This window comes from Thamnophis sirtalis, unplaced genomic scaffold (genome assembly GCF_051295495.1).
Source record: "Thamnophis sirtalis isolate CommonGarterSnake01/CBP01778 unplaced genomic scaffold, rThaSir2_p1.2 scaffold_4, whole genome shotgun sequence".
Taxonomy (NCBI): domain Eukaryota; kingdom Metazoa; phylum Chordata; class Lepidosauria; order Squamata; family Natricidae; genus Thamnophis; species Thamnophis sirtalis.
This window is the reverse complement of record NW_028261384.1, coordinates 42,623,829-42,636,893: the sequence shown is the minus strand read 5'-3', so window position 1 is coordinate 42,636,893 and position 13,065 is coordinate 42,623,829. Positions and strand designations below refer to the sequence as shown.

Here is a 13,065-nt window from a genome sequence, read left to right as displayed (position 1 = left end):
TGAAGAATATGAATCTATGCTGTTTGAAATAGGAGAAAGGTCAGGCACACTGACACAATTGGGACACTAAAAACTTGTCTCTTGTTTGACACCTGGATTCAAATCTCTAAGCTATTAAATTTAGTGTTGGACCACTATCACTTTAATAACTTTATATCCTAAATATTCTATATGTAGAGTCTGATGATATATGTGGGGGAGGGGAAAAAGTGTGGTGCCCCTAGCAGGCCTCAGCACTGGAACCCAGGATCTGACTGTGAGCCTCAATCCCAGCTCCAGCTATTCAACTTTTATTTTTGAAGTGGGGCGCTGGGCTTTTTCCTGCAGATATCTTTCTATAGCATGTGGAAAGAAAAAAAACTTAAGAAGTTAGTAAGGAATAGGCTCAGACACACCCCCAACTGTTGTGTTCCCCTCCCCTCCGCGCCCACGCTGCCGCCCAGCTCATAAAACTGCTGGCCGCTCGTCGCCGAGAGCAGTTGCTGCCCAACGTGGCCCGGGTCTTAGGCTCCCGCTGCGGAGGCAGGCAGCGACGGCTGGGGTTGCCCAGCTGTTTGAGTGCGGCAATGATCCCTCCTCCCAGCTGCGCCTGCCTCATCTCCCCCCACCCAGCAGCCCGTCCCTCCCCTCCGCCGCTCCCGACGCTGCAGCCGCCACCTCCTACTCTTCTTCCTCCCAACCCCCAGCCTCCCTCGCCCGCTCGGTCTCCATCTCCTCTCGCTGGCTCTCCCGTTCCCGCCGGCGGCCCTGGCAGAGTAGGCACCGCAAAGCGGAGGCGGGAGGAATCTCCATGCAACACCATGACAGGCATCGCCGCCGCCTCCTTCTTCTCCAATACCTGCCGCTTCGGGGGCTGCGGACTTCACTTCCCAACCCTGGTGGAGCTCATCGAGCACATCGAGGACAACCATATCGGTGAGCCAGTGCAGCCGGGTGACGCGTGGGCATCGAGGGTGGAAGGGGGGGGACCCGGCGCGGGGGGAGGGTGGCGGCGGCAGTGGCGGAAAGGGATCCCCCTCCCGAGCCGCGCTAGGGCGGAGGGTTGGGCGGCAGCGGCATGGAGTGCGGAGTGGGAAAGGAGGGGCGTGGGGTCGAGGGAGCGGGCGGGACTGCTGCCGGGATCGAGCGTGGGATAAATGAAGGTAGAGGCTTGATGGGGAAGGGGGTGCCGGGTTTGGGTGGCAGTCAAGCAGGCACGAGGGCGGGTGGGTGTGTTGGAGGGAGGGGAGGGAGGATGAGGGAAGGCGGCGGCGAGTAGCTGCCGGAGGTACATGGCCGGGTGGCTGGAAGGCGCGTGCAACCGCAAAGACGACTGAGTTTGCATTGGCAGCGGTAGAGCGCCGAGACCCGGAGGAGGTGGAGGACGAGTCCAGCACGCCGCCTGCTGCTTCCGCCCCGGCTCTGGCTGTCAGGACTGTGGGGAGGGAGCAGCCGCCGCCGAGGCGGCCATTCCGCTTCCTCCTCCTCCCGCTGTAGCGGCGGCTGCTGCGTCCTGTCAGAGCTGTTGCTAGGTGTGGAGGCTAGGATGGCCCGCTCTAGCCCTCGACCCCTCACTGCCGGTCAGCCCCAGACCGACTTCACCGTGCACCGGAGGGGACTGTTGGAGAAGGCGCCGCGCCGAGCCAAGCAGGCCGGACGGACGTCGCTTGGAGGGCGCCGGCGGCGGCAGAAGGCGGGGAGGTTAAGAGGCTGCTGCAGGGGTGGCGACGGTGCGGAAGGAGTTGCCTGTAAAGCTGCCGGCTGGCGCATTGTCAGCGCGGCCGTGCGGGACATGCGAGGGGGCAAAGGGTGTGGGATGTACACGGCCGAAGCTGCGGTTAACTCCGCCTCGCCTGGTTCCTGGTTGCTTCCAGTGGGATCTGGGCCTCGAAGACCTGCAGGCTGCAGAATGGGCACGACTAGATCGTCACCTGTAGGATAGTCTACCCCATTTTTTCCTCTGATGCCAAGCAAATGTTTCTGGAATTCGAAGTGTGCCCCCCTCAGTTCTCTAAAAAGGCCAGAGAAGGGCGCCCACTATAAAAATCAGGCGGCCAGAGTGAACTTACTGATGGGAAATCAGAACGGTGTTCTCTTTTTAGGGCGTTGCCTTTTAGCTTCCTAATCTGTTTTCAAACAGGGTTAATAAAGTTCAGGGGGAAATCCCACAAAACTAGTGCTCCTTTATCTAAACTGGTACTCCTTTATCTAAATGCCTACAAGTGAATAAAATGAGAATTGGGGGGGGGGGATTCCAAAATGATTTCAATGTACTCCACTAACGCCCTAAAAATAAGACCAACAGGTAATAGAAAATGTGATAACTCCCTTAATTATCTCAAGGAACAGTAGAAATCTTGGGCAGGGGGTTTAGCAATTATTTAGGTTATATTCCTGCGTCCTAAACTTACAGCCTGCAAACTATTTGTGGGGGGGGGCATAAAGGAGTTGCTGCAAAATAAAGATTTGTCATTTTAAAAGTACTTGTTCTACTTTGACTTCGTATCTTGATCATGCAAGCTGTAGTAATTCAGTAAAAATGTAACCAATTGCCACATTACTCTCCTCTAATGGTGCACATGTTGTTCTATTTTATGATTCTCAGAAGAGAGGCCTAAACAAAGGATAGAAAGAGGATAAAGTGAAAAAGTCTATCTAAAGTAAATTCCAGACTTGGACTTAAAACTATGCACTCACTTTTAAAAACTCAATGTGTTGTGAAACCAATTAAAGATGAATAGGCAGTTTGCCAATAGAGCATTCAGGAAATCAGAATGGCAACTTCAAGGAGTCTTACTGATTTCAGAGGACTTTCTGATAAATAATTAGGAGCTGCATGCTTAGACCGTTCAGGAGTTAGAACAAATTTAAAAGCTCCCATATTTTTAATATTTATGATACAATATATTTTGTTTCAAAGTTGATGGAATTCAGTCCTATATCTTACTTGTCAAGATCAAGGTCAACATCCTGGCCTAGAGCCCACCACTTACTATAGCAAGTTCACCATCTAGAATTGCTATCATTCTGTCATTAATAGCAGCTGATTTTTTCATTCTTATTAGTCCAATGCAGTGATGAGTAGGAATTATTCAGTTGCGTCTTACCCTTACTGTCAGACCATCAGTACACAAGCAACAATAATTGCTACACCATCCCCACTGAATTAAGAGAAAGAGTGAAATTGGATCTTGCTGTGACTGTCAATTGGACTCTGGTCTGGAGGGGAAAGGGAAGATCTGGGTGTAGAGAGCATTTGTAGTGACTGGAGTCCATTGAGATTCAACAGGAATGGCCACTGACAAGTAAAGTCCGTTCTGATGCTGTATCCATTTTCTTCCCATTCAGTAATTGGAATTTTGGTTCAATGGGTTTATGTGTTATAGATGTATAACTTACACATTCTTGACTCTGCTAGAAGAAAAACATGACACTTTTCCCAGATACACCCATAAACTCCTACAGATCCAGGTTACCATAAGAATAGCTCTGGACAATAAGATGCACTTAGCTTTTGGGGAGGAAAAAAAAAAGCCTTTGTCTCCCAACAATTTGCCTCCTTGCATCAAACAGCCTGGTCAGCTTCAGCACAGCCTTATTTAGCATGGGTAGCTGATTGGTGGTTGGATCGGCCTCCCGAAATACCAGTGAACAGTTGTTCCAGGTTGCGGGGATCACCATTGCCCATGCCCCCTGTCGCCATTCATCACCACCACCTATCCCCGCCTCTGCACGCCCATTTTTGGCCTCAACGCATCCAATTTTCAGCCTCCACATGCCCCATTTTTGGCCCATTCCAGGCGGTGGGGATAGACGGCAGTGGCAGCAGTGATTCCCATCTGGAATGTACCATGAATGGGGCATGCGGAGGCCAAAAATAGGATGCATGGAAGCCAAAGGGGGCATGCAGAGGCTGAAAATTGGATGTGCAGAAGCCAAAAGTGAGGCACGCAGAGGCTGGGAAGCTGACTCAACCGCCAATCAGCTGCTCATGCTAAATCAGGCTCTTTGCTGCCTGCTGTAAGGAGGCAAATTGCTGGGAGGCAGAGTCCGAAGAGTGGGCGTGGGTGGGCGGAGCTTCAGAAGTTGCCATCTGAAACATGGAGTAATGTTCATTTCTAAAAGAGAGAAAGAAAGTGAATGGTATTTGTGGAATAATGTATTTATCTGCTTATGGTTGAAACATGAAAAGATCCAAAGCCAGAACAGTTTGCAGATCCCAAGCTGAATTTGGAATCTAGTCCCATATCTGAGCTAAGGTCTTACTACGAGTAGAGAACTAGGTTTCAAAAGATCATACTTAAAGGATTTTTATTCTTGTATTGGACATTTTTTGGACAAGCAGAAGTGTTAAAAGCACACTAAAATGAGCATACTCTGTTACTACTCATTCTGGTCCAGGACCTCCTAAATAGATGTTCTAGGACAAGGAACAGGCCTGGAATCTTTGCTACAAATGTGGGTCTGGGATATATTAATTGGTTACTATATTCTACATACACACACACACACACACACACACACACACACACACACACACACACACAGAAGGGGGGAGGTGATGAGTAATGTCCACATCTGGAATCCTAATATAAATTACTGCTTCAATTCTAAGACTGAGATCACACTGTCTAAATTATAAGTGTTAATATTTTAACACTGCAATTTGATATGCAAGAACAGGGCAGCCTAAAATAGTCAATCATTTTCTGTTATAGATTTATTTGACAAGATAATATTTATAAATATACACTAGTTGGAAGCAGTGTTACTGTAAGTGCCCATTTAATGTTACCAAAACATTTGCTTGTTATAGTCTCAGACCTTGTCAGCTGTTATTCTCATAAATTTCTGTAACCAGCAATTTTTTTTCTGTCTTGGGGTGTGCATCTCTTTTTAGTCACCCATGCCTTCATTGCTTCATGGGTCGACTATTGCATGCATTCTATATGGGGCTACACTTGAAGACCACTTGGAAATGCTACAAAATTTAGTGCAGGAACAGACCTCTCTGTGTAGCATCTTTGCATTGATCACCAACAAGCTAAGTATAATTCAAGTGCTGCTTGTTATCTATAAAGCCCTGTGTGATTTAGGGTCCTAACTCTCAGAGACAATACATTTCCTTTAGTAGTTGCTTGTCCTGCATGATCAGGCAGAGTCAATAATTTTGGATCCCATCAATCAAGCAGTGCCATCTAATGGTATCCAAGAAGTGGATCTTACCTGTTACAGCACTGTCCTCTGGGATAGAATGTCCCTGGAAAATTATATGCTCCCTCATTCAACTCACTGCTAAGGCAAGTGATAGAAATTGTTTTCTTTTTAAAAATCTGTTTCATTTGGACAACTATTGTATGTTCCTTTCCAATAAGATGTTGTTTTTCATTTTATTTTTATTTCTTTTCTTTTTTGCCACTTATTCTTGTGAAATTGCCAAGAGATTTTTTTTCCAGTTGAGTGGCTTACGTTTTTGATAGATAAATTACTTACAGATTAGCAGAGTTGGAAGGTACCTTGTAGATTATCTAATCTAACCCCTACCCACCCAAGCAGGAGACCCTACACCATTTCTGGCAGAAGGCAGTCCAATCTCTTCTTGAAAAACTCCAGCGATGAAGCTCCCACAACTTCTGAAGGCAAGCTGTTCCACTGGTTGATCTCACTCTCAGAAAATTTCTCCTTATTTCTAGGTCGAATCTCTTAGACACTGTATCCTTATGCCCGGACACAAAATTCACTTGACATTTCTGCATATTTAAAGTGTGTAAAATACATATCCATAATGCTCACAATTTATGCAGGCAGAAAATGCATAAATTGTGCAAAATGCACACTCATAAAATTCCATTTGGATTTCCTAGATATCTGCTTTATCAAATATACACTTTTCTACATCAGTTTGTTAAGCCATAATTTATTCTACTTGTCTTGCTACTGCTTGTTAAAAGACTGCTGTGCTTATCAGAGAAAAGAAACTTTTTAATCTATTGCAAAACTGGTAAATAAGGAGGCTACTGCAATCTCACCCATCTGCCTTCTTGAAATTTAACATTGTAACTTTCTGTGGACAAAGACTGATAGCTAGTTTTTGTCTATAGGAAAGTACTTTATCTGTGTACCAATTAGCAGAATTTTTGCCTTCTTCAGAGCAAAGCTCTTTTTAGCAACTTCCAACTAATGACCTGCAGCTGAGTTTCTTCTATTCCACTTCCTTCCCTTAATAGGTTTTTCTGATTCTCTCTTCTGGAGTCCCAAAATCTTTTTCTAAGATTTTTGGCAGCTTTTACTCTCAATTCAATTATTCTTCAATTTTAATTCTTCACTTTTAATTCTTCTACTTTTAATTTTTCATCACTGTGGTTTATTACAGAGCCCTTTGAAAATGTGGATAGGAAAATTTTAGTTTTGTCTTGGTTGTCTAATGTCCAATAAGTGAAAGCTATTTCCACTTCTTATGGAGCTCAAATACAAAGCAGAGAGTGTACCACATAACTCACCAACCTCCTTGTTGGTTTGAAGGGCCATAATCCTCTAGCTTTGATCACAGTGGGCTAATAGGAGTTTGCTATCCCACCATGGTAGGCCTTAGATATACAAAAAGCAATTTAAGAAGCTGGCACACAAAGCATGCATTTGGGTCAAGTGGACTTGTTGTTAACGTACCTGCCTCCCAACAGCGTTGCAATAGCCCTCCCCTCGCTCCTCGAGTCAGTAGCCGAACTGGCAATTGAGTTCCCCAGGCTTATGGTTCTGGGGGACTTCAATTTGCCTTCGCTCGGCGAGCACTCTGATGGAGTGCAGGAGTTCATGGCTTCCATGACAGCCATGGGCTTGGCTCAAGTAATCCGGGGCCCGACTCACTCAGCGGGTCACACGCTCAACCTCGTATTCCTCTCGGAGCAGTGGAGTTGTGATCTTGGTTTGAGGGGTAGTGAGATCTTACCCCTGTCCCGGTCGGACCACTACCTACTGAGGCTTGACTTTCGGAGGCCAAACCCCCACTCTAGGGAGGAGGAACCGGTTAGGTGGTTCCATCCCAGGTGCCTTATGGACCCTTTTGGCTTTCAGACGGCGCTTGGTGTTGTTCCTGATACCCTCGCCCGCAGTCCAGCGGAGACCCTGGTTGCTGCTTGGAACTCAGCAGCGTCAGAGGCTCTCAACCGGATTGCGCCTTTACGGCCGATCCGAGGCAGTGGATCCAGGAGGGCTCCTTGGTTTACTGAGGAACTCCAGGAGATGAAGCGCCAAAAGAGACGCCTAGAGCACCGCTGGAGATCCAGTAAGTCCAAGTCAGTCCGGGCACTATTAAAATCCTGCATCAGAGTTTACCTTCGGGCAATTAGGAGATCAAAAAGAACACATATTGCCACTCTGATAGCTTCCGCTGAGTCGCGCCCAGCCGCCTTGTTTAGGATAACCTGTTCCCTCCTGAATAGGAGGGATACGAGTGATCCTTTATGAGGTAGAGCTGAGGAATACGTCCAATTTCTCGCGGATAAAGTTGCTTGGCTTCGGACAGACCTGGACTCCAATTGCGCAGAGCCAGCCGAGGCACCAGGGGAGAATCTGGAGTGACATCTCTGGATTGATTTTCAAGTTGTTACCCCTGAGGAAGTGGACAAAGCCATGGGAGCTGTAAGTGCCTCCACATGTGTGCTGGACCCGTGCCCCTCCTGGTGGTCGCTAACAGCAAGGAGGTGACACGGGGCTGGATCCAGGCGGTTGTTATCACCTCCCTTTGGGAGGGGTTCTTTTCCCCCACTTTAAAGGCGGCGGTGGTGAGACCCCTCCTGAAAAATCCATCTTTGGATCCAGCCGTTTTAAATAACTATCGTCCAGTCTCCAACCTCCCCTTTGTGAGGAAGGTTGTTGAGAAAGTGGTGGCCTCTCAGCTCCGGTGGTCCTTGGAGGAAACCGATTATCTAGATCCCTTTCAGTCGGGATTTAGGCCTGGCTACAGCACGGAAACTGCCTTGGTCGCACTGACCAATGATCTCTGGAGAGCCAAGGATGGGGTCATGCCTCCATCCTAGTGCTCCTTGACCTCTCAGCGGCCTTCGATACCATCGACCATGGTATCCTTCTGCGACAACTGCGGGAGGTGGGGGTAGGAGGCACCGTTCTACGGTGGTTCTCCTCTTACCTCTCGGACAGGTCGCAGTCGGTGTTGGTCGGAGGGCAGAGATCGACCCCTAGGCCCCTGAATTATAGGGTGCCGCAGGGTTCGGTCCTGTCCCCCCTCCTGTTTAATATCTACATGAAGCCGCTGGGTGAGATCATTCGACGGCACGGGATTAAATACCATCAGTATGCGGATGATACACAGTTGTATCTGTCCGCCCCGTGCCAACTCAGTGAAGCGGTTGACGTGATGTGTCAGTGCCTCGTGGCTGTTAGGGTCTGGATGGGGGTTAACAAGCTTGCACTCAATCTGGATAAGACCGAGTGGCTGGTGTGTTTCCCTTCCACTAATTGGCCAAGTTTTCCATCTCTCAGGCTGTGGGGTCAAACAGTACACCCCTCAGACAAGGTTTGCAATTTGGGAGTCCTCCTGGACCCACAGCTGACTTTTGAACACTATTTGTCAGCTGTGACCAGGGGGGCATTTGCCCAGGTTCGCCTGGTGCACCAGTTGCATCCCTACCTGAACCGGGAGGCCCTCGCAACAGTCACTCATGCCCTTGTGACCTCTAGACTGGACTACTGCAATGTGCTCTACATGGGGCAGCCCTGGAAGAGCATTCGGAGACTTCAGCTTGTCCAGAATGCAGCCGCGCGAGCGATTGTGGGTGCACCTTGGTACACCCACGTTACACCTATCCTCTGCAAGCTGCACTGGCTGCCTATTGGTCTTCAGATACGCTTCAAGGCGCTAGTCGTCACTTATAAAGCCCTTCATGGTATTGGACCTGGGTACTTGAGAGACCGCCTGCTGCCAATTACCTCCAATAGACCGATTAGATCCCACAGATTAGGCCTCCTCCGAATTCCATCCGCTGGCCAATGCCGATTGGCGACCACCCGGAGGAGGGCCTTCTCTGTGGCTGCTCCGGCCCTCTGGAACAAGCTCCCCATAGAGATTCGGACCCTCACCACCCTCCAGGCTTTCCGCTAAGCCCTGAGTTGATTTTAAATTGTGGTATGTCTTTTTCGCCCTATTTGTATCCCCTACCCCCCCCCCCTGACTTGAGTTGTGAGCCACCCTGAGTCCCCTCAGGGAAAAGGGCAGCATAGAAATATAATAAATTCAATTCAATTCAATTTCAAACCCAAAGATGCTTCTTCCAAGAGGCAACTGGGCTTTCTTGTTTTTCTTTGAAGATGTTTCGCTTCTCATCCAACAAGAAAGTCCAGTTGCCTCGTGGAAAAAGCATCTTTGGGACAACCATGACCTGGATGACTGAGAATCTCCATAAACATGCATTTCAGACTGTTGCTACAATCATAACCCTTTTGATCAGCTATAATAGATGCACCTGCCACAACAAATCAATGCTGAATTATGAACTGCAAACATCTAAAAACAATAATTGCCTAGGTACTGAATGTCATCATTCAAAATGGTTCCCCCTCTCCATTCTCCTCTTTGTTCTCCATACTGCAGACATAAATGTATCTCTGCCACATGTTAACTGCCATTTCCTAGAGAATTATAATCCAGCCAGTGTACCAGAGTTCATTTAGATTTCCCCAACAGTATTTATAGCTAATGTGTTTTTTCCTTTATCAGATAAGCAATAGAAACTAATGAAGTTGCTTGTCCTTACTCTCAGCAAATTTTCTACATTGCTATTGTTAAAATATTTTTTATCTGTGTACCTTATACGGTATATTCATCAATTGACTTGTCAATTTCTTTACTTTGTATGGTTGTTGAACTCACTATGTCTCTGAAAGCTTGCAAATAATTTTTTGAAAAATCAGAAAAATTGATGCATATCAATTTCAATCAATGCACAATGCTCCTTAGAGAGAAACTTATTCAATATGCCAACACAACATTGAGGAAGCATCCAATTCTCCATAGTCTTACAAAAGAGCATTATGATCAGGCCTATCTGATTTTGTGGGGTGTGTGAGGGGGGGGTGAGAGGGAGGGAGGAAACGATGGAGAGGGAAGGGGAGGGTGGAGGGGTGGATGTTCCAGAGGACAGCTTTAATGCCTTTGAGATCTTTAAAAATACTTTTCATGTGTGAATAGTCTTTTCATTCAAAATTTGTAACTTAGTTTTCATTTTTCCAACTAGTAATTAAAACAAAGTATTAATTACAGACAGTGAAACAAATATACACTTCAATCAGGACTGTGTCATAGGTTATCTTCCTAGTTAATATTACATTAACAGTAATGTGTCTTTTAAACTCTGTCACTCAGTTTCAAACTGCTCAGTGATTTGTTTATTAATCCCACATTGAACAGCGGATTGATACATAGAATGTTTTGACATGTTGTTGAGCTGGACCTTGAACAAATGTCTTCAGGTATATGTAGTATAAATTCTGTACAGCACTGAGTCTTACAATCTGTTTCTCCTGAGTGAAAATAATTATTCAAATTCTATGTCTTCTGCCTTATACCGTATCTTACAGCTTTGACTCCTTATACAATGAATAGCTTGCTATTCTTTTCCATTATACATATGTGTACTTATGATGTATAACTGAAATCAGACATGAAATCCTCTTACCTTTGCTACTGGTTCGGAACCGGGAGTATGCGCAGAACATCCATGATGACATATGGGCAGGTGATTGGAGCCTCCCGCCACTGTCGGTCCACCCAAAACAGGCGAACCAGCAGAATACCACCTCTGACTGAAATATGCATATGAATTGGTTAGATATACTCTTTGGTGGACAGTCATTTTTACTTTAGGGTGCATTGACTGCCCAGAGGTGCTTTAGGAATGTTGCATGTCTGTGGTTGCCCACATGTCCTTCCTACTTATCTACGATCTCTAACAGTAGTGGGTTACAACTGGTACACCCCGGTACGGGCATACCAGTGCCTGCTGGGAGCACCAGGTACCATTCCGGTACGGTGCTTCGGAAGGTTCACCTGCTCTTTACTGGTATTTGTGGTTTTCGGGGCTTCCATGCACACGCACAGAATGTACGGCGCCTGTGTGATGCTCCGCTGAGCAGCTGGACCATCATGGAGGCATTGCGGGCAGTAAGTATGCATGCATGCGCTGCGCACATGTGCACGTGTGCTGTGCGCGTTCATGTGGTGGACACTTGGTCCCGTTACACTGTACTGGTTGCACCAGGAACCCACCACTGATCCCTAACATGTGTTGATAATAGCAATAGCATTTAGACTTATATACTGCTTCATAATGCTTTACAGCCTTCTCTAACCAGTTTACAGAGTAAGAATATTTTCCCCAACAATCTGGATCCTCGGAAGGATGGAAAATTGAGTCAACCTTGAGCTGATTAGAACTGAACCCCTGACAATCAGCACAATCAGCCTGCAATGCTGCACTCTAACCATTGTGGCTCAATAAACAAATTCCTGCTTCTATTTTTACTTTTTCCACTAAAGCTGTGCTAGTTTCCTAGCTGAATTTGTTACATGTATCACAATAGGAATAGGCAACATTTTGGGGCCATTTGGAATTGCACAAGACAACCTCACAAAACAGCAGTCCTGGGATTCTGTTAGGTCCCCAATTATTAAATAATAGCCAACCCTTCTCCCACCCCAAAAAATCCCAATTCGAATTTTATGGGCCTCAAGACTTTTGCTACATGTAAATATTAAGCCACAAGCTGCTGTTTTCTTTGCAGCACATCATTTTCTTTATTAAGTTTTGAAAATTTAGTTTAAAAGCACTTAGAGCAGAGAACCCACTAAATCAAGGAACGTGTCTGGGACATACTGGTATTCAACAGTATCATATTGCTTGCCAATAAATTAGAAGCATTATTTCACTTTTAATTGGCCTGTTTTTATCTCTATTTCAAGAAAAACCTATATTATACCCTTAGTTGATAGCTGTGTGATATCAGGAGTTCTCGAAGGATGGAATGTAACCTGGGAAGTTGTGAAAAGCTTGGATGGGGGTTGCATTTTTTAAATTTTTTTATCTTTTTGCAAAGTAGGATCAAGTTTTGAGAGTGCTCTTGCCTTGCCTATGTAGCTCTGGCAGTTTGGACATTACTTTCAAAACCTAAATTTCCCAGCTGACTTGTCCAAGCAAAGTAGAGAACAAGCCAACTTTTGAGATTGTTTTTATGTTGCCTGGGCAAGCATGCAAAGTTGGAGCATTCTTAAAAGCTTTTTCTAGTATTTTTGAAAACAGACTATATATCTATATATACAGGGACGTGCAGTCACTAGAGGCAAGGGAGGCGGAGCCTCCCCAGTCTCCTGAGAGAAAGGAAAGAGTTATATATTTTTTTTTAATGAATTAAAGCCAGGATAGTTGCTACCAGATTTCAAATCACAGTGGCTTGGTGTCTGCTCTCAGTGTTAACTAAGAGGAGGCCAGAGAACTCGGGGCCTCTTTTGCTTAAGGAATTTTTCGCCTTTTAAAAGTTAAGGCGGAATTAAAAAGCAAAAGATTTAATATGCAAAAGAGGCACTGTTTCTCCCGCCTCCTGATCTGGGAGCAGCGAATCATGTCTTGCACTTGAGCGACTACACAAGTGCAAGGGTGATTCTGGAGAGGTTTTTCTTTCACCAGCCGCCATTTCTTCTGCAGCCATCCCAGCACCGAGCGGGGAGGAGGAGGAGGAGGAGGAGGAGGAGGAGGAGGAGGAGGAGGAGGAGGAGGAGGAGGAGGAGGAGGAGGAGGAGGAGAAGAGTGGTGAGCCCTTGTGGCTGGCTGGGGAGGGACTCACCACTCTTCTCCCAGCCAGCCAGCCACCCACCCCCACCCGACCTGCTCCCTGCCTGGCCGGCCAGCCGGCACAAAGACTCACCGCTCTTCTCCTGCCAGCCAGCCAGCCACCCGACCTGCTCCCAAGAATGTCAGCGGGGACGGAGGAGGCGGGGGGCGAGGTGGCAGAGTGCGGCAGCGACGAGAAGCAACACCCCCGCCGCTGTGTCTGACATGCATCTCGCGTTTATGTCCA

The 13,065-nt window shown here is 46.7% G+C and overlaps 1 protein-coding gene across 1 annotated transcript in view; it reads left to right on the top strand.

Annotated features, from left to right (window-relative positions):
- Positions 1-552: 552 nt before the first annotated feature.
- Positions 553-13,065, top strand: part of JAZF1 (JAZF zinc finger 1) — a 161,919-nt gene continuing 149,406 nt past the window's right edge. Inside the window, exon 1 of the mRNA XM_014056910.2 lies at positions 553-915. Coding sequence (XP_013912385.2) covers positions 567-915 — 349 coding nt within the window. The 5' untranslated portion in view covers positions 553-566. The remainder of the gene's footprint in view (positions 916-13,065) is intronic.